This window comes from Pinus tabuliformis, chromosome 2_1 (genome assembly GCF_031772625.1).
Source record: "Pinus tabuliformis cultivar Carrire ecotype Pingquan chromosome 2_1, CPIR1, whole genome shotgun sequence".
Lineage (NCBI taxonomy): Eukaryota > Viridiplantae > Streptophyta > Pinopsida > Pinales > Pinaceae > Pinus > Pinus tabuliformis.
This window is the reverse complement of record NC_142299.1, coordinates 376692255-376718267: the sequence shown is the minus strand read 5'-3', so window position 1 is coordinate 376718267 and position 26013 is coordinate 376692255. Positions and strand designations below refer to the sequence as shown.

The 26013-nt window shown below is 42.7% G+C and overlaps 1 protein-coding gene across 1 annotated transcript in view; it reads left to right on the top strand.

The window, feature by feature from the left end:
* LOC149200428 (L-arabinokinase-like) overlaps positions 1-25529 on the top strand; it is a 481920-nt gene extending 456391 nt beyond the window's left edge. The window contains exons 25-29 of the mRNA XM_089399573.1: positions 23075-23287; positions 23425-23590; positions 24589-24660; positions 24900-25109; positions 25203-25529. Of these exons, the coding sequence (XP_089255699.1) occupies positions 23075-23287; positions 23425-23590; positions 24589-24660; positions 24900-25109; positions 25203-25322 (781 nt within the window). The 3' untranslated portion in view covers positions 25323-25529. The remainder of the gene's footprint in view (positions 1-23074; positions 23288-23424; positions 23591-24588; positions 24661-24899; positions 25110-25202) is intronic.
* The last annotated feature ends 484 nt before the right edge of the window (positions 25530-26013 follow it).

The following is a 26013-nucleotide window of genomic DNA, read 5'->3' as shown; positions in this document are numbered from 1 at the left end:
ATGACTTGGTGACAAGCCCACCAAGATAGCTCAACAATATAGAAAATAGCCTCTCAAGAGGGAAAAACAATGAATATGATGAGTCATTGGGCCATTGAGGAGGCCTAATGGAGTCCAAATGTGCTAAGTGGAGAGAAAAGGTTCCAAACATAGTGGACAAGGGGTTGGACCCTTGATATTCAAGCAAATCATATGTGGTGCTCCCTGGTGGGCGTGGGGGCACAAGGACATCCTCATGCGTCTCCAAGTGGATCGATAATGCCTGTAAACCATTTGTAATGGCTAGGGTGATGACATAAGCCCTCGTTTTGTCTCCTGCAATGGGACAAATCCTCATCTTGACCTTGGAACATCTGCCAAGTTTGTGGTACATGTGTGGAGCCGATTGGGCATGGTAATCTAGGTGTATCATCTTCATCCGAAAGGTGGAACACGAACAAACCCTAAATGGTGTTGGGGATCCATGAAGTACTCTCTGCTATGGTGGAGGCCCATGGCTCTCAACGCTCACCCTACAAGTGCCAATGTGGCCCTCTAGAGGGCTTGGACCCCGTATAGGGAGACCAAACCCCAAAATGGAGACCCACCTGCAATCCTACATAAGATCCAATGCGTCCCCTTGCCCTCCAATACAATAAATCATTAGAGTAATCAAGTAAAAGAGCTTACAAATCATGGAATCAAGTGGGCAATTCATGGTGGCATGCCCTTCCATAGTGGGCTTTGGCATGTACAAGTGTCTCCAAGCTCAATAAAGGGGTTAACCAAGGACCCTATTAGGTGGTTTTAACTTTTAAGGGGGTGACATGTCCATGGTACATCCATCAATGGGTAGGTGGCATGTGATACAATGATGAGACAGAGTGGGGAGCACGGGAAGGCTCCAAGCCACATGTGATGGTACAAGGGTAATTATGATGAGAGAAGCCCACACTTGGGTATATGAGTGTAGGAGGGAGCAAATCATGGTATAGGAGTTACCCCAACCATTGTTCTCCACCCTTCTTCATATGCATTTTTCCTTTGATTGATTTTTTTAATAACTGCTTGGGGCTCCAGGGGATGAGAGCATGATGTGTAGAATATAGCAGTAGATACCCCCTTTTAAGGTGGGGCAGCTCATTGCCCATTGGGGGTTGGGACAATCATGGGTTACTTAATGTGGAGGAGCTCATCTCTACCCTTAGGAACTAGGGTGATGGCCATGAATGAGGGGTAGAGCTCGTGTCTGGCTTTTGCCCTCGTGCTTAATTTGTATGTCCTGACCATTTTTTGCATTTTGTGGTACATTTCCTATTGTAAGTGGCCAAATTATGCTTTTTCCTTTCTTTTTAGTTGCATCAACCTCCGGGCATCGTTCCAGGCCCGACCCAAAGTGTGGACCAGGGGAGGGGAAGGCTAACCCTATGTGGACCCAGATGGGAAAAGTGATGAATGAGGTTAAAATGAGCAGTGGGGAGTTTTGTATATGGTGTCAGGAAACGGAACCATGCAACCAAAATTAGGATTTCCCATCTAGTGCCAACATTAAAGCTAATAGCCAGTAAATCAGATCCCACAAGACTAAGGTACAAGGCTAACCACCAAATCGGGTGGAGGAGACAAGAGTACAAACCTAGCCCACTCTTTCCGCCGAATCCCCCCACCAATCCATGCCCAAAAGTGTCCATGATAAGTAAGCAAAATTACTCAACTATACCAATGAAAAGCCATACCTTCGAGGTCGGGAGGCCCACCTTCAAACATACGATCATAATAGATGGGCGAGGGACCACATGGCTGGCTCAAGTGGCAGAGATAGTGGCACATTGAGCTATCTGGTAGGTGCAAAGGGGTTGTTGGCTGCTAACTGAAGACCATCTAGGAGAAAATTTTCTCCTATGTATACTACCCACATGTAGTGGGTAACAAGTCCCTCAACAATTAATTAATTTAAACTATATAAATTGAGAGGAATGTATGTGACATGTACAAAGAAAAGGGGCACAAGTGGTATAAAGGAGTTTTGCATAGTTCCACCAAGTTTCCAGGACATGGGGATGGGGGAGTGAGGAAACGCGGGAGCGACCTATGTAAAAGCTCCCCACCATTTTTTAGGAAATGTGGGGGGACGTCAAGGCCTTTAACACAAGGGATCCCGACAAAATTAGTAAAATGATAAAAATATATAAATATATCATTGAAATTTTATAATTTAACTGTCTTTATCATTATATAACATTTACATCATGCAGGATAAATCAATGAATCATATAACTGAAACAAATTTAAAACGAAAAGCATGATACAATCATACATGTAACATTGTACAATGAAAATAAAAGTTTAAACCATATTGAAGTTCCAACTGTGAATATTGAATATTGAAATAAAAGTCAAGTCTAATATATCAAGATTCAAATTTTTATAGAGTCCAGTGTAATATATCATATATCAAGATTCAAAACAAACTAAAGTATACAACTTAAATCTGAAACAGAATAGAAGATAACATAAGAACATATCAAATGACAAATGAGCATAATTGCTCAAGGTACTGCCCCGCTGGTCTCTACATCTAGTTGTTGCATGAATAAATCAGGATCAACCATGTCACCATCTGAATCAGAATCACTTGCATTCTCAAACATGGTAAGTGGCATACCAACCAACTCCATTTGTGTCTCATCAAGTCCCTCCTCCATATCTACTTGTGCATCATCCTCTGGATCAACATCCCATCCTGTTGTTGGTCCCTTCAAATACTTAGGTGTCTTCCTCTGGTCAAGACGTAAGGCATTGTGCAAAACAACTAACTTCTCCGCTCTTCTAGAGGTAAACCTACTCCTCTTGATAGAGTGGATGAAGCTATATGTGGACCAATTCCTCTGTGCTGCAAAGGAACTAGCAATCTGAGGCAACAAACGCATAGCTAGATGTTTGAGCTCTGGAGCACCTTCCCCATGCATCCTACACCAACCAATCGGGTCATCTTGGCCTAGATCTATGCGATCTACCTAAGCTCCATGTGTGTCGAAGGGGCCACTAAGAGATGCAAGTCAAATTTTTGATGTTTTTTTTTTATTTGACTTCAATTGTTTTTGGAAACATAGGAAACATTTCTTCTTTTGGGAGGAAACATCCCCCCTTTGAGTTTCCTCATTCTTCTGTTGATTTTAGATAGCATTAGATGTGCTCTAGCCATGAAAATTGGTGGAGAGGCTAAAGCACATGCTCCAAGACCCAGAAATGGTTCGGAGAAATTCTTCCCGATGAAGGAGATATTAAAATAATTAATATTTTTAAAGGGTTCCTAAGTCTAAACTTAGGAAAATGAAAATATTAATGGGTATTAATATAAAACTGAGTTAGAAGGTTCGAAATTACATGGATCAAGCCAAATCTAATCTTAGTCGTTGATTAGAAATGTAATCTCGACTGTTGAAGACTCAACAGAAAAGGTATAAGAGAAGGCTTGAGGGTCAGTTGGAGATACACCAGAGTGTTCAGTCATTCGAGTTTCTAAAGCGGGGTTTGCTAAGAGAAATTGAATCAGTGATCAGAGTTGCAGCGAGGGGCAATGAGTACAAGGCAGAGAGGTAGGCACAGAGCCAGAGGGAGCCATGCAGATGCGAGCAGTGACTGCGCTGAGGCCAGAAGGGCCTGCGTCACCGATGCAGAAGATGCAAAAGTGATGCAGAGGGCCAGAGAGGCTACACAGAGCCTCAGAAGGCTAAGTAGAGCCAGGAGGGTTGACGCAGTGCTTCAAATTGTGTTGGAAAGGGTTTCATGGGACAGACTTCCAGAATATCTGCTTCCAAAGATAGGTATTACTGCCATATTATTTATCTCTGTCGGGTGAGCCAGTTTGGCACCCAGTGTACTCAAGAAAAGTTGCTTAATAATAAAACCCTCAGAACTATTGCATCGATTTTCCCAAGTTGGGTTTTTCCTGGGAAGATTGTCCAAAAACAACTGTGTCCCTTGTGTGTTTGTTCATTTCTTTCAATTGTTGATCTGTAGATGGTTGAGACTGTATTGTGTTTCTTTCAGTGTTTATATGGTTAAATAACTTGTTAGTAATTAAACAAGTAGGCGAAATAAACTAGAGAATACAAATAAAATTTATATTGGGTAATACTTAGAAAATTCAACATGGTATCAGAGCGTTGCAGATCACAGGAGAGCTGAAGGCACCAGCTGAATCAGAGAATTTGCAGCAAAAACAGTTGTCTCGAGTGACAAAAGTGTTGAAATTTCTAAGTATTACCCGTTAGAAATTTTATCTGTATTCTCTAGTTTATTTCGCCTCCTTTTTTAATTACTAACAAGTTATTTAACCATATAAACACTGAAATAAACACAAACACAGACTCAACCATCTACAAATCAACCGCTGAAAGAAATAGACAAACACACAAGTGACACCATTATTTTTGGACAATCGTCCTCGGAAAACCCAACTTGGGAAAACCGGTGCAGTAGTTCTAAGGATTTTTATTATTAAGCAGCTTTCTGAGTACATTGGGTGCCAAACTGGCTCACTCGCCAGAGATAAAAAATCTAGCAGTAATACCTCTCTTCGGAAGCAGATATTCTGAAAGTCTGCTCCACAAAACCCTCTCATCACAATCTGAAGCACTGCGTTAGCCCTCCTGGCCTCTGCGTCAGCTTGAAACCCTCTGAGGCTCTACGCAACCTCTCTAGCCCTCTGCGTCACTCCTGCAGCCTCTGCGTGGATGACACAAGCCCTTCTGGCCTATGCGCAGTCCCTGCGTGGCTCGCTCTGGCTCTGCTTTTGCGCTGGTCTTTCGGCACTATCTATGCCTCGTACTCAATGCCCCTCGCTGCAACTCTAATCACTGATTCGATTTCTCTTAGCAAACCCCACTCTAGAAAATCGAATGACTGATCACTCTGGTGTATCTCCAACTGACCCTCAAGCCTCCTCTTATACTTTTTCTGTTGAGTCTTCAACAGCCAAGATTACATCTCTAATCAACGGCTAAGATTAGATTTGGCTTAATCCATGTCTTTTAGAACCTTCTAACCATGTTTTATATTAATACCCATTAAAAATATTAATTATTTTAATATCTCCTTCATTGGGTAGAATTTCCCCAAACCATTTATGGGTCTGGGAGATCTCATGTGCTTTAGCTTCTCCACCAATTTTCATGGCTAGAGTACATCCAATGCTACCACAAATCAACAAGAAGTTGTTCCTAGGCAGAAAGTAGAAAAGAAGGGTTGACGCAAAAGCCCTGTGTCATCAATTCGAACTAGTGAGAGGCTAGTGCAGAGGCAGAAGAGGCTCACGAAGAGCCACGTAGAGACCAGGAGGGTTGACGCAGTTGGCCAAGCAAGCAAATCAACCTTCCTGGGATTTTACATAGACTAGAGGCTCAGTTCTTCAGTTGTTGGGGCTTAGGAAGCTATGCACAGATTGTGAGGAGTGAAGTTGGTGGGGTGTTGTTGTTGCCGAGACAGAACAGTACCTAACGGGGAAAAACCAAGGTAGAGGGAGTCGCTACCTAATCAGATTTCTAGCCAAGAAATCTAGATCAGTGTTGCAAGTGCATAGGAGATCAGAGAGGTGCGATTCGATGGTTGGCAGAGAACTTCTAAGAGGGAAGTAGAGACTCAGAGGGAGTCGAAGAGAGAACTTCCAAGAGGGAAGTAGAGACTCAGCGAAGTCGAAAAGAAGAGCAGCGAGATGGCCATGAATGGACTGAGGGATCAAAACAGGCTGGACGGGGTGTCCAACTATGTCATCTGGAAGGCCAGGATCCTGTCCTTTCTAGATAGACATCGCATCAAGGCCTTCGCCTTGAGAACCATGGCTATCCCAGTCGACCGAGCTGATAACGAAAAGTATGAGGATGCGATGGCCAAGGCGAAATGCATAATCTTTGATGGGGTCAAGGATCATGTGGTCTAGCATATTGCTTAGAAGGAGATAGCAAAGGAAATGTGAGATACCTTGAAGACATTGTATCAAAGCACTTCTGTGCAAAGGAAGATGCTACTGGAGAATCAGCTGTAGTCGTACCAAATGCAGAAGGGAGAGTAGGTAGATCACTTCCTCAACAGGTTGCAGGAGATCCGGGACCAACTGACTTCCATAGGGGCCATGTTGAATCAGGAGTTGATGGTGAGGACTGCCCTAAACGCAGTCTCCATGGAGTGGGAGACATTCCTCCAGAGCATTCTGGGCAGAGAGAATCTTCTAGATTGGGAAGAATTGTGGATAGCTCTTTGCCAAGAAGAGATCAGACGGCTGACCAAGACAGGAAGTAGCAGCAAAGGAGGTCGAGTCAAGAAAGAGGAGGAAGAGGATGCAACTCTGGCATCTGCGAGAGAAGGGGAAGAGGAAGAAAAAGGACCTCTCCAAGATAAAGTGCTTCAACTGTGGGGAACTAGGCCTTTATGCAAACCAGTGTCCGAGGAAGAAGAATAAGGGAGAGGCGTTTGACACCTAGGTAGCGCCAACGAAGGCAGAAAAGGAGGTAGACGATGATGATGATTATGCCATGAATGCTCATGTACCTCTAGAGAAGAGGTGGGAAGACATGGAGCTGTAGTTAGGAGGACTGCAGGCGATGAGGGGCAGGATCCTTGCGGTACCCAAACTCTTGGATCATACCTAGCTACGGGAGCCCCGAAGTGAGAGTAGTAGGATGGCAGAGGTCGGTAGAAGTGGATGCGGATGAAGCGATAGACAGTGCTAGAGTGCATTAGTCCTAGGCAGCGCAGAGAGGGTTGCAGCAGTGTGGGAGGCACAGAGGAGGTTGCAACAGTGCAGGATAGCACAGAGAGGTTTGCAGCGGTGCGAGAGGCATAGAGTTGTTGCAGTAGCGCAGAGGTAGCAGAGGGAGCACAAGGTAGCAACAGAGAGAGCTTCAACATCAGGAGGGTTTCTAGCCTGACAAGGATGTCAGTAATTGGGTGGATTAATCAATGAATGAATTTAATTGATTTACATTGAGCAATCAAAAAATATATTACAAATGTATTTACAGAAATAGAAATAGCAAGTTTCTTCTAAGAAACTGCTAATAAGATCACAGACGATCTTATCCGAATGAGCATTAAACACTAAAATAGCATTATTCTAATACCCTCCCTTAATGCTCAATCTATTTACAACACCTATAGACCCTATGAATTTTATAAACTTATCAGCACCAAGGGGCTTGGTGAAGATGTCTGTTGGCTGCTCCGTTGTGGGAACATACAGCAATTGAACGGATCCGTCTTCAACAAGTTGTCGAATGTAGTGACAATGGGTTTCCACATGCTTTGTTTGTTCATGGAAGACTGGATTTTTGGCAAGTTTGAGCATTCCCTGATTATCGCAAAACAAGGGAGTAGGACCTGCCTGGGAAACATGCATATCCGCAAGCAGATGTCGAAGCCAAAATGCCTCACAAGATGCCTTAACTGCTCCCCGATACTCTACTTCTGTGGAGGAGAGAGCCACTGCTTGCTGCTTCTTACTAGTCCAGGTGACAGCACCGGATCCTAGACTAAACACATACCCAGCTGTAGATTTACGGTTATCAACCGAACCGACCCAGTCAAAATCTGTGTAACCACTGAGTGTAGGATCGGAACATCGAGTGTACAGAAGTCCATAATCAGGAGTGCCACGCACATAACGCAGCACACGCTTCGCTGTTATCCAATGATCAGCCTTAGGAGTTGACATGAAGCGTGAAATGTAGCTCACTGCAAAACTGATGTCAGGTCTAGTGGCAGTAGGGTAGATGAGGCTGCCCACTAATTGCTTGAATAAAGTTTCATCCACGAGTGGTGAGGATGATTGAGTTGAAAGTTTGAGTCCTGGTTCCATATGAGTCATGGCAGGTTTGCAATCCTGCATTCTAAACCTGTCCACAAGATTTCTAGAATACTTGGACTAAGAGAGAAAGATGTTGTTCTCAGTCTGCCAGACTTCAACCCCCAAACAGTAATGAAGAAGTCCCAAATTTGTCATATCAAAAGTGCTGCACAAATCCTGTTTGATCCCATGGATCAAATGCGCTGCACTGCCATTTGTATTTCACTTTATACTCGCATTTGCAGCTAACGGGCTTCTTCGTTGTAGGAAGATCAGAAAGGGTACAAGTGTGATTCTTCTGAAGACTCTGGAATTCAACTTCCATAGCCTGTTCCCACTCCGGTATACCCTTAGCCTCTGAATAGGTTTGAGGCTCAAAAACACTGTGTAAATTAACCATAAGAGCAAAATTTACGGTAGGTTGTTGTTTGCTATTATTTCTGGAAGTTCTACCTTCAAGGAGCTCATTATCCCAGAGATCACCAATAGTTTTAGCCCACCATTTAAGCCGGAGAGTAGAAGAACCAATATCAGGAGTAGATGGAGGAGGCTCAAGAACAACAAGAACAACAAGTGGAGGATTATTTTCTGGAGGAAGATCAGGTAGTGCATCATCAAATACTGATGTTGCATTATCCCTCCCATCAGGTGGACCTAACAAAAGAAGAACACTGTGAGGCAGATCCTCAGAACACTGCTCAAAAGAAGGAGACTGAAAGAACCCTCTGTCTTCATCAAATACTATGTCCCAACTGAAGCTAAGACAACCAGTGTCTATATCTATCAGCCTATAGGCCTTGTGGTGATCACTGTACCCTGTGATCATGAGTTTCTGGCTTTTGGAATCCAAAATATGAAACCGAGCCAAACATTTTGAGGTGACTGATCTTAGGCTTACGGCCAGACCAAACCTCTTCTGGAGTCTTCCCCTTGACAGCCTGAGTAGGTGATTGGTTAAGAAGATAGACAGCAGTAAACATTGCTTCAACCCAAAATTTGTTCGGAACACTCTTTTGTTGTAACATGGAACGAGCCATTTCAACAACCGTATGGTTGCGACGTTCGACAATACTGTTCTGCTAAGGAGTGTAGGTTGTAGTTAACTGGCGTTTGATGCCATGAGTATCACAGAAGTTGGAGAAAGCAGAAGAACAAAATTCCCCACCCCCCCCCCATTATTTGTCCTAAGAGTTATGATATTACAGCCAGACTCTTTTTCAACTAAGGACTTAAACTTCTGAAAGATACTAAATACATTAGATTTATTTTTTAGAAAATACACCCACATCTTTCTACTGAAATCATCTACAATAAGCAAAAAATATTTGCGACCAGTAACAGAAGATGTATTCATAGGACCACAAATATCAGCGTGAATTAACTGGAGTACCTTAGATGCGCGCCAAGATTCTCCATCCTTGAATGAAGACCGATGTTGCTTGCGAGCTTGACAGGCGCCACACACTCCCAATTGCTGAGTCTGAATATCAAGTAACCCTGACACAAGTCCCTCCCGAGATACCTGAGAGAGATACTGAATGTTTAGATGCCCATATCTCTGATGCCACAGAGTGCTGATGGGAGAAACACGGGCTGTTAGAGCCACTTCTGGAGAATCACTAGTGTCAAGAAGCCTGTATAGGCCATGGTCTTCTAGGCCAATAGCAACCGTAAGACGAGTTTCCCTGTCAATAATGGAGCATTTGTGTGCATTGAACACTACATCGAGCTGAGGAGAGTTCCTCATAATCTGGCTGACAGACAGCAGATTAATTTCCATACCAGGAACATAGTACACATTCAAGAAGATGAGTGTGCGCCCACCAGACTGGTTCTGAACTGTACCTCTTCCAACCACTGTGTACTCCTCACCTCCACCGAATACCACAAAATCACTGAAAGATGAGAAGTCAATAAACTAATCATGCCTATGAGAGAAATGACGTGATGCACCAGAGTCAATGTACTAGGTAGAAGACGGGACATGATCTGAGGACCTGTTAGCCATAAAGGCATAAAAGGCAGATTCCATCTGCTCGGAATGTTTTGCAACATTCGCTATCTGATGAGACCCTCCCTGTTTCTTTTGTTCAGAGGCAATCCTCTGTCGGCAATCTCTCTTCATGTGGCCGAACTTATGACAGTAATTACACTGCACATTTTTCTTCCTAGCAAGATTAGAAGGCTGAGAAGATCCTTTCTGTTGAAAGGATTGAGAGGACTGATATTTGGCAACAAAAGAATTTTCTGAGGAAGCTGATGAAGCACCACTACCAAACTGTTGTTTCCAACGATCCTGCTGCATGAGTTTGGTGTATAACTCTGGAAACTTCAGATCAACATTAGTGGAGGTAATGTTGAGTGTTTCTATGAAGTGCTCATAAGGTTTTGGTAGACTTTTCAAAGTGATGACTACCATATCTTCTTCCTCCATGGTCCAACCAATGGCTTCGAGCTAAGGAGAACAACTGATTTTTAGAAACAAAGCTCTGCTCTTGTTGGATGTCTCATGCAATTCCTTCAAATGTTGCCAGATTTCGACAGTTGTCTTGGCGGAAGGAATTTGTGGTAACTGATCATCAGTCATAGAGAGTTTGAGAAGCATAACAGCTTCTCGATTTCAATCATCAAACTTATCATGATCTGTACCAGGACTGAGCTCTTTCCCCAAAACGAGATGGTCAAGACGCCCATATTCAAAAATGGTCAACATTCTTTGTTTCCAGATATTATAATTGGTGCCATTAAAGCGTTCACTACCTTCCATCATCAGATTGGTTAGTGAGGCCATTTGCATGTTTCCCGAGACACAGAGAACAACAAGGAATTTCAACACGGATTTCAATGCAAATGCCAGCTGATCCAGGCAAAATTTGACAGGTGCATGTAATTTGAACCAGAAATCGTTCTCAGAAGCTTAGGTAGGAATAAATGTCAAATGTACTATTTCTTCCACGCAGTGCACGTCCAGTATCCTTGTTGCTGCACAAAAGCAAGCACGCTGGAAACACTTGAGAACGTTGGAAAGATTCATTGTAACAATTAAAAAAGAAAAACGGTGTCACTGTCACATGAAATACCTTCGCTGACTATCCGAAAACATGAAATACCTCTGATGACTTATCCGAAAGAATCCACTGCGTCTCCAACATTGCCACGGTGCACGCTACAGACTAGGGCATAAGCACCAATTTGCATTTGGGGTGACTATTGTGCTTGATGACCCGAACGAAGTAGACTGCTCGTAAATAAATAGGTGGGAAGATGCCTCGCAAGCAACTGGCAATGAAGGCGGCCAAAAGATCTGCACCGGCGGTTGGCGGAGTAAAGAACCTCACTGATTCAGGCCCGACACTGTTGCTTCTTCGTGAGATCCAAAAGTATCAGAAGAGCACTGAGCTTCGTATAAGAAAGCTACCCTTCCAGCGGCTTGTAAGAGAGATCACCCAGGATTTCAAGACAGACTTGAGATGCCAGTCCTCAGCGGTTTCAGCACTGCAAGAAGCGGTAGAGGCATATCTTGTCGGGCTGTTCGAGGATACTAACCTGTGTGCAATTCACGCAAAATTGTCCGTGTGCACTACAAAACTGTCCGCATGCACTCCGAAACTCCAAACGAAAAAAAAAAAAAACAGTCGATGAAAGCCCTGCCACCATTGAGAAATCTGAAGACGAATTGATTGTCACACCGCCTGTCTCCGAGCCGGAAGCAAAATTGCCCCCCCATGGAGTCCAATTCAAATGGCAACTGTTTGAAGGCGCTAATCAGTTTTCTGTTGGAGGAGAAGTTGTGGTCACTTTGCTATGGAAGGCGATGGTTTTGCCGCATATACCAGGGCCATACAAATGTTTGATGACGATGGGGATGAGATTGATCCGACCAATCCTCTAATTGGTGTGACAAAACCCAACTGTTATACGGTGAGTTATGTTCCACAAGCAACTCCAGAATGCCCCAACTTCCACAGAATGGCCCAGATCTAGATCCCTGCGGCACTTATTTAAAGCCACGTAGGTTTAGAACCCTTCAGTTTACTAACAGTGACCCTAAATGTAAACTGAAAAAAATAAATAAATAAATCTCCACAAAAGAGAAATTTTGAAATGAAGCACTAAATTTTTCAAACTATGAAAAATTATTTCGAAAAAAAATACCAAAGCTCTAATACCATAATCAATGAACGAATTGAATTGATTTACATTGAGCAATGAAGCTCAATAAATAATACAAATGTATTTACAGAAACAAAAACAGCAAGTTTCTTCTAAGAAACTGCCAATAAGATCACAGACGATCTTATCTGAATAAGCATTAAACACTAAAATAACATTATTATAATATGGATCAGTTACTTACTTCTCAGTAACTGAGTTGCAATGCAGCAGTAGCAATGGTAGTGCTATGGGCAGCATGATGAGAGAGAGCTGTTGAATTTTCTAAGTCTATTCGTTAGAAAATTAATTTGTATTTTGTTGGTTTATTTCTTCTACTTGTTTAAATTCGAACAAGTTATTTAAAACACTTAAATACCAAAATAAACACAATACAATCACAACATCTACAAATCATCAACTGAAAGAAAACAAGCACACAAGTGACACCATTATTTTTGGACAAATGTCCCTAGAAAAACCCAATGTGGGAAAACCGGTGCACCTATTCAGAGGGTTATATTATTATGCAGTCTTTTTGAGTACAACTCAGTGCCTAACTGGCTCACCCAACAGAGAAAAATACACGGCAGCAATACCTCTATATTCAGAAACAGGTATTCAGAAAACCTGTCTCACGAAACCCTCTCCGACACAACTGAAGCTCAGCGCTGACCCTTCTGGCCTCCTGCTGACCTGCGTCGACCCCAGGACCCTCTACGTCAGCCCTCTAAGGTACTGCGCAGCCTCTGGGACCCTCTACGTCACTCCAGTAGCCTCTGCATGGATGACGCAATCCCTTTGGGCTCTGTGATGTCTCTGATGGGCTCTGCGTGGCCTAGACTGGCTGCTGCTCTCACTCTCTCTACTTTTGCGTTGGTCTCTCAGTACTGTCTCTACCTCTCTGCCTCGTACTCACTGCCCCTCGTTGTTGATCACTGATTCAACTTTTCTTAGTAACCCCGCTCTAGCAAAATGAACAGTTGATCACTCTGGTGTGTTCTCCAACTGACCTTCATGCCTCTTCTTATACTTTTCTCGTTGGTCCTTCAACGACCGAGATTAAATCTCTAATCAACGGCTAAGATTAGATTTGGCTTGATCCATGACTTTTGGAATCTTCTAACCCAGTTTTATATTAATACCCATTAATATTGTATTTTTCCAAAGTTTAGACTTAGGAACTGCATTAAAAATATTAATTATTTTAATATCTCCCAAACTAGGTACAATCTGTCCAAACCATTTCTGGGTCTTGGAGATCTCATGTGCTTTAGCCTCTCCACCAATTTTCATAGCTAGAGCACATCCGATGCTTCCCCAAATCAACACTCCCTCTTAGCGAGGAATGTGCTCTAGTAATATTGCACCACTGAGCATTACCCTGATTATACGGTACCAGTACCAATGTTGATGGTAGGCCTTCCTACCCAACATCCTCTACACTATTGCACCCTGTACGTTGCCCATGGCCTTACCACTGCCACTGCTACATCTAGTTTGGGGTAATTCTACCCAGTGAAGGAGATATTAAAATAAGTAATATTTTTAATGGATTCCTAAGTCTAAACTTAGGAAAATAAAAACATTAAAGGGTATTAATATAAAATTGGGTTAGAAGGTTCTAAATGACATGGATCAAGCCAAATCTAAATTTAGTCATTGATTAGAGATGTAATCTCAGTGGTTGAAGACTCAACAGAAAAAGTGTAAGAGGAGGCTTGAGGGTCAGGTGGAGATACACTAGAGTGATCAGTCATTCATGTTTCTAGAGTGGGGTTTGCTAAGGGAAATTGAATCAGTGATCAGAGTTGCAGCAAGGGGCAGTGAGTACGAGGCAAAGAGGCAGACGCAGAGCCAGAGGGAGCCACACAAAGGCGAGAAGTGTTGAAGTTCCTAACTTTACTTAGTTAGAAACCCTCCATGCACTTTATCTAATTTATTCCTACCTACTTGTTATTTTACTTAACAAGTTATTTACAATGTAAATACTGAAAATAAACACTAGTGCATGCTCAACATATTACAGATCAGCAACTAAAAGAAACAGAAACAAACACACCATATGACACCATTATTTTTGGACTAATGTCTCCGGAAAAACCCAATGTGGGAAAACCGGTGCAGCTATCTGAGGGTTTTCTTATTAAGCAATATTAGAGTACAATCTGAGTGCCGAAACTGGCCTACCCGACAGAGAATTTCCTTGGCAGTAATACCTCTCAGTTTCTGACAACTCTCCTAGCCGAAACCCTGGATAATCCTTCTAGCAGCTACTCAGCACCAATCCGCCCCAGAAACCCGAGCGTCAACCTCTCTCTAGACTGCGTCAGCCCCTCTCTGCCTCACACTGGCCCTGCGTCACCTCGGATGGGTCTGCATCAGCCCTGGGAGGCCCTATGTCAGCCCTCTGGCCCTCTGCATCAGCAACGCTGGCCTCTTTGAGGCTCTACGCAACTCTCTGATGCCTCTGCATGGTCTTGCGTGAGCCCTGGCTGGCTCTACGTCACTCTCCTCGACTACTGCACTGCTCTCCCGGCACTATCTCTGCCTCTCTATCTCTCTGTACTCAAATTCCCCTCAACTGCATCTCCCGATCACTAATTCTATCTCTCTTAGCAAACCCCGCTCTAGAGAATAGAATGACTGATCACTCTGGTGTGTTCTCCAAGTGACCCTCAAGCCTCCTCTTATACTTTTCCTGTTGACATATCAACGACTGAGATTAAGTCCCTAATCAACGGCTAAGATTAGATCTGGCTTGATCCATGTCTTTTGGACCATTCTAACACAATTTCATATTAATACACATTAATATTTTATTTTCCCTAAGTTTAGACTTATGGACTCCATTAAAAGTATTAATGATTTTAATATCTCCTGAACTATTTAGAATTTGCCCAAACCCTTTCTGGGTATCGTAGATCTCATGTGCCCCAACCTCTCCACCAAATTTCGTGGCTAGAGCACATCCGATGCTACCCCAAATCAACACTCCCTCTTAGCGAGGACTGTGCTGTAGCAATACTCCTCACTCAGTATTACTATGATCATCCGGCATCGGTCGATGTGTTGATGCTAGGCATGCTGCCCACCATCCTCTACATTGTTGTATCCTGTACTGCTGCCCATGGTTCTGTCGGTACCACTGCTGCATCTGTATGACAGCGCCTTCCGCATCCGTGTTGTTGCTGGTCCTTTCTCCCAGCACTGCATCCGCACTGCACCTCCTCTCATCATGACGCATCGTGCTGCCCACTGCTGCACTGCAACTCAGTTACTGAAAAGTAAGTAATTGATCTCCCAATTTGACCTTTCCGTTGGGCTAGAGACACCCACTGATGTTGAAGCTCCCTCTGCTGCTGACAAGTGCTCCCTCTTTGACCTCTACTTTGCTGCAACAACTCCCTGCATCTCGCACCGTTGCACACCTCTCTGTGCCATCCTGCACTGGTACAACACTCCTATGCCTCTCGCACTGCTGTAGCCTGCTAGCCTCGCACTGTCGTGGGACTCCTGCACTGTATCTCTCTCTATCGCTGCATCTGCATCTGTCTCTACCCACATCAGCCAGTCCTACTACTCCTCATTGGGGCTCCTATAGCAAGGTCTAATCCAAGAGGTTGGGTATCTCAAGGATCCTGCCCCTCATCGCATGCAGTCCACCTGACTACAACGCGATGTCTCCCCACTTCTTCTAAAGTGGTGCGTGTGCATTCATGGCACAGTCATCGTTTGTCTCCACTTCCTTCTCTGCCCGTGCTGGCGCTACCTTAGTCTCAAAAGATTCTCCCTTACTCTTCTTCCTTGGACACTGGTTCGCATAATGACCCAACTCCCCACAGTGGAAGCACTTGTTCATGGAGAGATCTTTCTTCTTCTGCTTATCCTACTTTCCCTCAGATGCTAGGGCCACATCTTCCTCCTCATGCTTGACTTTGATCCCCTTGCTGCTGCTACCCATCTTTGACTGCCGTCTAATTTCTTCCGGGCGAAGAGCTGCCCACATCTCATCCCAAGGTAGGAGAGTCCATCTGCCTAGTATACTCTGGACAAATACCTCCCAGTCTTCTGAAACAGCATTCAAGGTTGTCCTCACCATTAGCTCTTGATCCAGTGTCACCTCTATAGCAGTCAACTAATCTGGGATCTCATTTAGTCCTCCGAGGAAGGTGTCAATCAGTTCTCCCTTCTTCATCTAATACAATCTCAACTGATTCTCAAGCAGCATTTTTCTTTGCACAGAAGTATGCTGGTACAGCTTCTTGAGAGCCTCCCACATCTCAAACGTTGTTTCCTTCTCAGCTATGTGTGGTACTACATGATCCTTGATCCTGTCAAGGATAATGCTCTTGGCCCTCGCCATCGCCTCCTCATACTTGTCATTATCATTGGGATCGACTGGGATAGATATTACCTTCAAGGCGAAGTTCTTGACACGATTCCTGTCAAGTATGGATAAGATTCTGGCCTTCCAGACTGCGAAGTTCGATGCTCCGTCCAGTCTATCCTGGTCTCTTACTCCGTGTAGTGCCATGATGCTCCTCTACTTCCCTCTTGGAAGTTCTCTGTTCGACTCCTTTGAGTCTCTACTTGTCGTTTGGAAGTTCTCTTCTGGACTCCCTCTAAGTCCTGATTTCCTTCCTTGAAATCCTTCTGCCACCGTCGAGATGCTCCCTACTCTGATCGTCTTGCGCAACTGCACCACTAATCCAGGTTCCTCTGCTAGAAACCCTCAGTAGCAACTCCTCTGGCCTTGGTCTGTCAGGTATTGGTCTGACTACAGTACTTCACTAACTCCACTCTGCAATATTCCCACAGCGTTATAAACCCCAACAACCTGAAGATGAGAGCAACTTGAAGATGAGAGCTGAGGTACTACTACCAGATTATTTATCTCTGTCAGGTGTGCTAGTTTAGCACCCAGTGTACTCAAGAAAAGTTGCTTAATAATGAAACCCTCAGAACTGCTGCACCGGTTTTCTCAAGTTGGGTTTTTCCAAGGACGATTGTCCAAAAACAACGATGTCCCTTGTGTATTTGTTCTTTTCTTTCAGTGGTTGATCTGTAGATGGTTGAGACTGTATTGTGTTTATTTCAATGTTTATATGGTTAAATAACTTGTTAGTAATTAAACAAGTAGGAAAAATAAACCAGAGAATACAGATAAAATTTCTAACGGGTAATACTTAGAAAATTCAACAGGGTATCAGAGTGTTGCAGATCATAGAGCACTGAAGACACCAGCTGAATCAAAGAATTTGCAGCAGAAACAGTTGTGTCGAGTGACAAAAATGTTGAAATTTCTAAGTATTACCTGTTAGAAATTTTATTTGTATTCTCTGGTTTATTTCGCCTACTTGTTTAATTACTAACAAGTTATTTAATCATATAAACACTGAAATAAACACAATATAGTTTCAACCATATACAGATCAACAACTGAAAGAAATAGACAAACACACAAGTGTCACTGTTACTTTTGGACAATCATCCTCCGAAAAACCAAACTTGGGAAAACCGGTGCAGGAGTTCTGAGGGTTTTTATTATTAAGTAGCTTTTCTGATTACACTGGGTGCCAAACTGGCTCACCCAACAGAGATAAAAAATCTGGTAGTAATACCTCTCTTCGAAAGCAAATATTTTGAAAGTCTACCCTACGAAACTCTCTCCAGCACAATCTGAAGCACTGCGTCAACCCTCTTGACCTCTGCATCTTTTGAAACCCTCTACGTCAACCCTCTGAGGCTCTTCGCAACCTCTGTGTGGATGACGCAAACCATTTGGCCTCTCGCAATCCCTGCTAGCCTCTACGTGGCTCCCTCTGGCTCTATGTCTACTTTTGTGCTGGTCTTCCGACACTATCTTTGCCTCGTACTCACTGCCCCTTGTTGCAACTCTGATCACTGATTCGATTTCTCTTAGCAAACCCTGCTCTAAAAAATCGAATGACTGATCACTCTAGTATATCTCCAACTGACCCTCAAGCCTCCTCTTATACTTTTTCTATTGAGTCCTCAACGGCTGATATTACATCTCTAATCAACGACTAAGATTATATTTGGCTTGATCCATGTCCTTTAGAACCTTCTAACCTAGTTTTATATTAATACCCATTAATATTTTTATTTTCTTAATTTTAGACTTAGGAACCCATTAAAAATATTAATTATTTTAATATCTACTTCACCGGGCAGAATTTACCCAAACCATTTCTGGGTCTTGGAGATCTCATGTGCTTTAGCCTCTCCACCAATTTTCATGGCTAGAGCACATCTGATGCTACCCCAAATCAACTAGAAGTTGTTCCTAGGCAGAAAGCGAAAGAGAAGGATTGACGCAGAAGGCCTGCGTCATCAGTTCAAGCCAGAGATAGGCCAACGCAGAGGCAGAAGAAGGCAGAAGAGGCTCATGAAGAGCCACACAGAGACCAGGAGGGTTGACGCAGCTGGCCAAGCGAGCAAATCAACCTTCCCAGGATTTTGCAGAGCTTGGAGGCTCAGTGCTTCAGTTGCTGGGGCATATGAAGCTGTGGGCAGATTGCGGGGAGTGAAGCTGGTGGGGTGTTGTTTCTGCCAAGATAGAACAGTACCTAACGGGGCAAAACCAAGGTAGAGGGAGTCGCTACCTAGGCAGATTTCTAGCTAAGAAATCCAAATCAGTGTTGCAGGTGCATAGGAGATTAGAGAGGTGCGATTCGACGGTTGGCAGAGAACTTCTAGGAGGGAACTAGAGACTTAGAGGGAGTCGAAGAGAGAACTTTCAGGAGGGAATTAGAGACTCAACGAAGTCGAAAATAAGAGCAGAGAGATAGTCATGAATGGACTGAGGGATCAGGAAAGGCTGGACGAAGCATCCAACTTTGTCATCTAGAAGGCCAAGATCCTGTCTGTTCTAGATAGACATCACATCAAGGCCTTTGCCTTGAAAGCCATGGCTATCCCAGTCGACCCAGCTGATAACGAAAAGTATGACGATGCGATGGCCAAGGAAAAATGCATAATCCTTGATGGGGTCAAGGATCATGTGGTCCAACATATTGCTGAGAAGGAGACAGCAAAGGAAATGTCGGATACCTTGAAGACATTGTATCAAGGCACTTCCGCAGAGGAATATGCTACTGGAGAATCAACTGCGGTTGTACCAGATGCAGAAGGGGGAGGAGGTAGATCACTTCCTTAGTAGGTTGCAGGAGATCCAGGACCAACTGACTTCCATAGGGGCCACGCGGATCAGGTGTTGATGGTGAGGATCGCCCTAAATGCAGTCTCCTAGGAGTGGGAGACATTCGTCCAGAGCATTCTGGGCAGAGCAAATCTTCCAGATTGGGAAGAATTGTGGGCAGCTCTTCACCAAGAAGAGATCAGACAGTTGACTAAGACGGGAAGTAGCAGCAAAGGAGGTCGGGTCAAGAAAGAGGAGGAAGAGGATGCAACTTTGGCATCTACGGGGCAGAAGGGGAAGAGGAAGACAAAGGACCTCTCTAAGATAAATTGCTTCAACTGTGGGGAACTAGGCCATTATGCAAACCAGTGTCTGAGGAAGAAGAATAAGGGAGAGGTGTCTGACTCCAAGGCAGCGCCAGCGAAGGCGGAAAAGGAGGTAGAAGATGATGATGATTGTGCCATGAGTGCTCATGTACCTCTAGAGAAGAGGTGGGGAGACATCGAGCTGTAGTCAGGAGGACTACAGGCGATGAGGGGCAGGATCCTTAAGGTACCCAAACTCTTGGATCATACCTAGCTACGGGAGCCCCGAAGTGAGAGTAGCAAGATGGTGGATGTCGGTAGAAGCGGTGGAGAGTGCTAGAGTGCAGTAGTCCCAGGTAGCGCGAAGAGGGTTGCAGCAGTGCGAGAGGCACAAAGGAGGTTGCAGCAGTGCAGGATGGCACAAAGAGGTTTGCAGCGGTGCGAGAGGCACAAAGTTGTGGCAGTAATGCAGAGGCAGCAAAGGGAGCACAAGATAGCAGCAGCGAGAGCTTCAACATCGGGAGGGTTTCTAGCCTGACAAGGATGTCAGTAATTGGGTCGATCAGTTACTTACTTCTCAGTAACTTAGTTGCATTGCAGCAGTAGCAATGGTAGTGCTATGGGTAGCATGATGAGAGAGAACTATGGTGCAGATGTAGTGTTGGGAGAAAGGACCAGTAGCAGCACAGATGCAGAGGAAGTTGTCGTACAAATGTAGCAGTGGCAGTGGTAGGGCCATGGGCAATGGTACAGGATGCAGCAGTGGAGAGGATGTTGAGCAGGAAGGCCAAGCATTAGCACAGGTACCAGTGCCGTATAATCAGGGTGATGCTCAGTGGTGGAGTATTGCTAGAGCACATTCCTCGCTAAGAGGGAGTGTTGATTTGGGGTAGCATTGGATATGCTCCAGCCATAAAAATTGGTGGAGAGGCTAAAACACATGAGATCTCCAAGACCCAGAAATGGTTTGGGGAAATTCTACCTGGTGAAAGAGATATTAAAATAATTAATATTTTTAATGGGTTCCTAAGTTTAAACTTAGGAAAATAAAAATATTGATGGGTATTAATATAAAACTGGGTTAGAAGGTTCTAAATGACACGGATCAAGCCAAATCTAATCTTAGTCATTGATTAGAGATGTAATCTCGGCCATTGAAGACTCAACAGAAAAAGTATAAGAGGAGTCTTGAAGGTTAGTTGGAGATACACCAGAGTGATCAGTCATTCAAGTTTCTAGAGAGGGGTTTGCTAAGAGAAATCGAATTAGTGATCAAAGTTGTAGTGAGGGGCAGTGAGTACGAGGTAGAGCCAGAGGGAGCCACACAGAGGCCAGAAGGGCATGCGTCATCCACGTAGAGGCTGCAGAAGTGATGCAAAGGGCCAGAGAGGCTGCGAAGAGCCTCAGAAGGCTGACACAGTGCTTCAGATTGTGCTGGAGAGGGTTTCGTGGGGCAGACTTTCAGAATATTTGCTTCCGAAGAGAGGTATTACTACCAGATTATTTATCTCTGTCAGGTGAGCCAGTTTGGCACCCAGTGTACTCAAGAAAAGATGCTTAATAATAAAACCCTCAAAATTGTTGCATCGGTTTTCCCAAGTTGGGTTTTTCCAGGGACGATTGTCCAAAAATAACGGTGTTCCTTGTGTGTTTGTTCATTTCTTTCAGCTGTTGATTTATAGATGGTTGAGACTATATTGTGTTTATTTCAGTGTTTATATGGTTAAATAACTTGTTAATAATTAAACAAGTAGGCGAAATAAACCAGAGAATACAGATAAAATTTCTAACGGGTAATACTTAGAAATTTCAACAGTTTCATTTTTTTGGGGATGTAGTGAAACATCCCCCAGATGTCCCCACGTCCCCCGGAGCGCAAGGAAGCGTGGGGACACGTTTCCCAGGTGGGGGGGCACGCCCCCATGGAACACTAGAGTTTTGATGCAGCATCCAACCTCCAATGGCCCTTCGAAAGATCACTGGCTCCACAAGTCATGCAAACTAAAAGTCAAAGCACATCCTCCAAGTGGATATGTGAGCCGACAACAATCTTTCAAAACCCTCCAAAGCTGTAAAGCCCTTCTCGTCATCCAAAGTGTCTTCCAATGTGGATGAGGGCTCTAACGATGAAGTGTGCAACCCTTCATAAACTCCTTCAACAAGGATAGCCACTCAAATGACCTCCACGTGCCAAGTTAGCCCTAACACTGACTATACAAGTTGGCCCTGTTTGAAACATTGTTCTTCTTTCAAAATAAAGGTTTTCTCCTTCAATTATTTCACTTCAAATTATTCCAAAATGCCACATAGGTTGGCTCTGTAGGTCAGATCCCTACAATTTATTGCAACACTCTAATGATATGTCAGTGCCACTCTTTACAATTTTCCTTTCAAAAGATCAGTACATAACTCTTTACCTCTCTGCTGTTCAGGCTGAGTTTCTGTAGGGCACCCATTATTCCCTGTGCCTTCCAACCAAGACGGTTCTGTTTGTGCTCCCTAAGTAACCTCCTAGCAGTAGGGTGCCAATAATTTTTGCTGTGGTTGATCCATGTTTTTATGAGTGCAGCTACCTGGCATATACATGGTGGTGGCATCCATATGTCAAGAAGATGTTCCAATGGCATGAAAGTATCATCCACAACCATGGGAAGATTATCAACCACAATGATCTACCAAAGAAGAGTGCATCCTTTCCAAACCAAATACCTACTGAACCAAAAAATAGTGTCTACTCCCAATTTATCCAAACAACTCCAAGGGACAAGCAGCAAAATCCAATGTGATGAAAATCATAATGTGGGGTACCTCATAAAATATAAGGTTTATCACCTAATAAGCACCCAACTGAGGCCAAGAACCCACTGAGCAAGGTATCTCCTATCTGCAAGTCCATTATTGACCATCTTCCATGTTTAAATCCATCTTGGACCATCCGGGGGCTGAACATACACCATGTACCCCATATCTCATGAAGCACACCCAAACATGGTGTAAACATTTTCATAGTAACTAAAAAGCTACACTGTAGAAGGATTATCATTTTTTATTTAGAGGGTGATTTTGACCAAGGAATGACTCTGCAGTGCTTTAGAGTGAACTGGACTTGCTATAACAGTTGTATTGAATAAATTTTGTTGATCTGGCTTGTTGTAATTGAGTTATAGCATCCATGAAGAAAGAAAAACACGAGTATTAGGTCAATTGACTAGAGAATAGAGCATCATCACTGCATCTAGGTAGCTTTGGTATAATTATGTTCTTTTATTATGCAAATATCCGATGTTGATTTCTGAGTAATTTTGAGATATGTTCACTGTTGCTCGAGTGTACAGAGAATAGTTTTCATCCAGCTTAGTGTAAGACTAAAACAGAGGGAAATATGTTTAAAGGCCTAAAGTTGCATAATCAGTCCAAAAAACTGCCTGGAAAGGAATATATAAAGTAAAATTTCTTTGGTCAATATTTTAAAATCTACTCAAATTAGAAGGAAGAATAATGCAAGTTGAGCCTATGTATAGTATCAATGCAGTTATAGTATGGACTAGGTCATCTATATCAGTTGATGCATGAATTGGTGGGTGCTTGTTACGATTAACTCTTATATATATATGCAAAATTCTATTCCAGTGTTGGTGGTGCGGACTATGGTTCTGTAAGGGTTGGAACATTCATGGGTCGCCAAATTATAAAATCAACTGCATCAACTCTCTTACCTCAAGCAACAGCAAGTTCACAGGATGACAGCAATGGGGTCATCCATGATGAACTTGATGAGCAGGACCCTGCTTTGCTTGAAAAAGAAGCAACACTAGATTATTTGTGTAACCTCCAACCTCACAGGTATGCATGCAAGATACTGTATCTTAATTGAATATGGATTATTACGAGCACTTTGTTCCTATGTATATGAAAGAGTTAAGTTCATAAATCCTATTTTTTATTTGTCGGGATTCTTATATACTGATGCGATATTGCAGATACGAGGCAATTTATAGAAAGATACTTCCAGAGAAGATGAGTGGACAGACTTTCTTGGATATGTATGGTCATCACAATGACCCTGTGACAACGATCAATCCCATGCACACCTATGTATTGAAAGATCCAACAGCGCATCCAATATATGAAAATTTCCATGTAAATGTATAATTCTGCCATCCTTTTTGTGGATTTAGCAACTATTTTTATGCATTTCTATTTTTACTTCCAAGTTCCACACATGATGATTTTGATTTTATTTTAAGGTCCACTCAGTTTTGCATAAATAAAAATATATTTATAGGGATGTTTTCAAAATCCATTCTATTGCCTCTTCAGAATTACTTCTCCAATCCATGACATATCATTTAAGCCCTAACGAATTAAATAGATCCAAGGCTCCGTTTTCTTGTCAGAGAATCTGTTTATGCAGCCTTATTTTTCTAATCTGTGGTGTTTGTTTAGATACACTTCTTTAACATTGGTTGCTATATTATTAAAACACTTCATCTTGAGGGCTGAGTACTGAAGCTCATTATGTTCACAGTAGCGACATTTCAACCTTCATCAGCCCATTAAAGTTATACTCATTTTCACTTTTCACTATGTATGGGGGCATTTGGTTACATGTTTGAAGTTCCAGCAGCCACTTCAACACATTTGGTTTTGTTTATGCTGATGGAAAAAATTTCCTGGCAGCTAATATAAGCATGCTAGACAATTGCTTTTCTATACTGAAATCATTTTTGTGCAGTCATCAGGAAACCTGTTTTGTAAAATCACCTCTAACTTTGCCTTTCTCCAACTATGGAAAATAGCTTCGTGGTTCAGATTGTGTATTATCTTTCTTTCCATTGTGCCTTCTGATACTTTGGATCTGATGCTTAGCTTCTATTGTTGAAGTTTTGAATTATACTAACAGTAATAGATAGAATTAGATCAATTTCATACCATCAATATGGATAAATCTGCTTGCCAGGAACCAAATTGGAATTGATGGGATGAGGATTTCAGCCCTCTGGTGTACTCACTGAGCTATTGTAGCTCTTCCTGTTGATTATCTTAGCACATAAATAATTGCAATATGATGCCTTTTTATCTTTCAAAGTTCTGAATTCTTAGCCATCAAGGAATTGCTTTAATAGTGGCTTTTCACTTTTCAGGCATTTGCAGTGCTGTTAACAGCAGCTTCCACAGATGAGCAGCTTTCTGCACTGGGAGAACTTTTATATCAGGTCTCTCTCTCTCTCTTTGTATACATATGTGTGTCTATTAGTTAGATAGATAGTGTTATTTGAATCAACAGGGTTCTTGATGTAGAATTAGATTCAGTGTAAAAATTAATTAGTTGATAACAACTACAAATAATTGTAACAGAGACAATTTCCATGGGGGAAAAGATACTAGTTGTGTTTCTTTTAATCTTACAAAGTCATTTTTTATCTGACTGACGAATTGTGGTGTCATGCTTTAGTCACACTATAGCTACTCCAAATGTGGGCTTGGGTCAGATGGCACAGATCGACTCATAACTCTTGTTCAACAAATGCAACATCGAAAAAAGGATGGATCTGATGAAAGAAAAGGTACACTGTTTGGTGCAAAAATTACAGGTGGAGGTTCAGGTGGGACAGTTTGTGTGCTTGGTCGAAACTGTATTCAAAGTAGTGAAGAAATTATCGAGGTAAGTTGATTCTTTTCAAAATTCAAACTGAGAAAATATTTACGTTATATCTAAGGCAGTTTAATCATTGGCATCATATTTTAAAATGTGCAGATTCAGCAACGATACAGGGCTGCAACAGGCCACTTACCTTTCATATTTGAAGGTTCTTCTCCTGGAGCTGGGAAATTTGGTTACCTTAAAATCAAACGCCGAATTCATGCCAGATCATGAGTTTAATGTCTTGCATGACTGTTACCTTAGCTTTTGTAAAGATTATAGACTAGGGACGTTAAGAATATGGACAACTGTAAATGAAAAATGCTGGTATTGGTCTAATTCTTTGATTATGTTGTTGAAACTGGAAATGCTTTAATCTTAGTGCTTATGTACAGCAGGATACAATAGTGTCCTCCAACGGTAAATAATTTTCCGCCATTCAGAAATTAAATCGCAAGTTTGCTAAAGTTTTATCTGAATTAAATATTAATATAGGATATTTAGAAAAATAAAGTTTTTGAATTTTTTTAAATTGACAGCCAATTTCTTTATTGCGGATAACAATTTCACGCTATGGTTTGCACCTATTTTGACTAATTTTAAAATAAAGAATAACAATGAAACAAAGAAAATATCACAGCCTTCCACATGTAGATCACTTTATGTACCACTTTAATAATGCACTAACCGGTTAATTGCTTTCTTTTCACAGAGAATACTCCCCAGGCCATAGCAGCGTCCAGCAATGCCATTAATCAAGTTGTGAGTTGTGACAGCTGCCCTTGCTTAGTGTAGGCCTTGTCTAATAATATGCAACAGCTATGCATTGTGCGAAATAATAGGGACTCTGACTAGAAGAAAGAAATTATTTTAACGTCCACAAGGCTAAAGATAGCCTATGGGACAGATTGCTTCTCATCTGCTT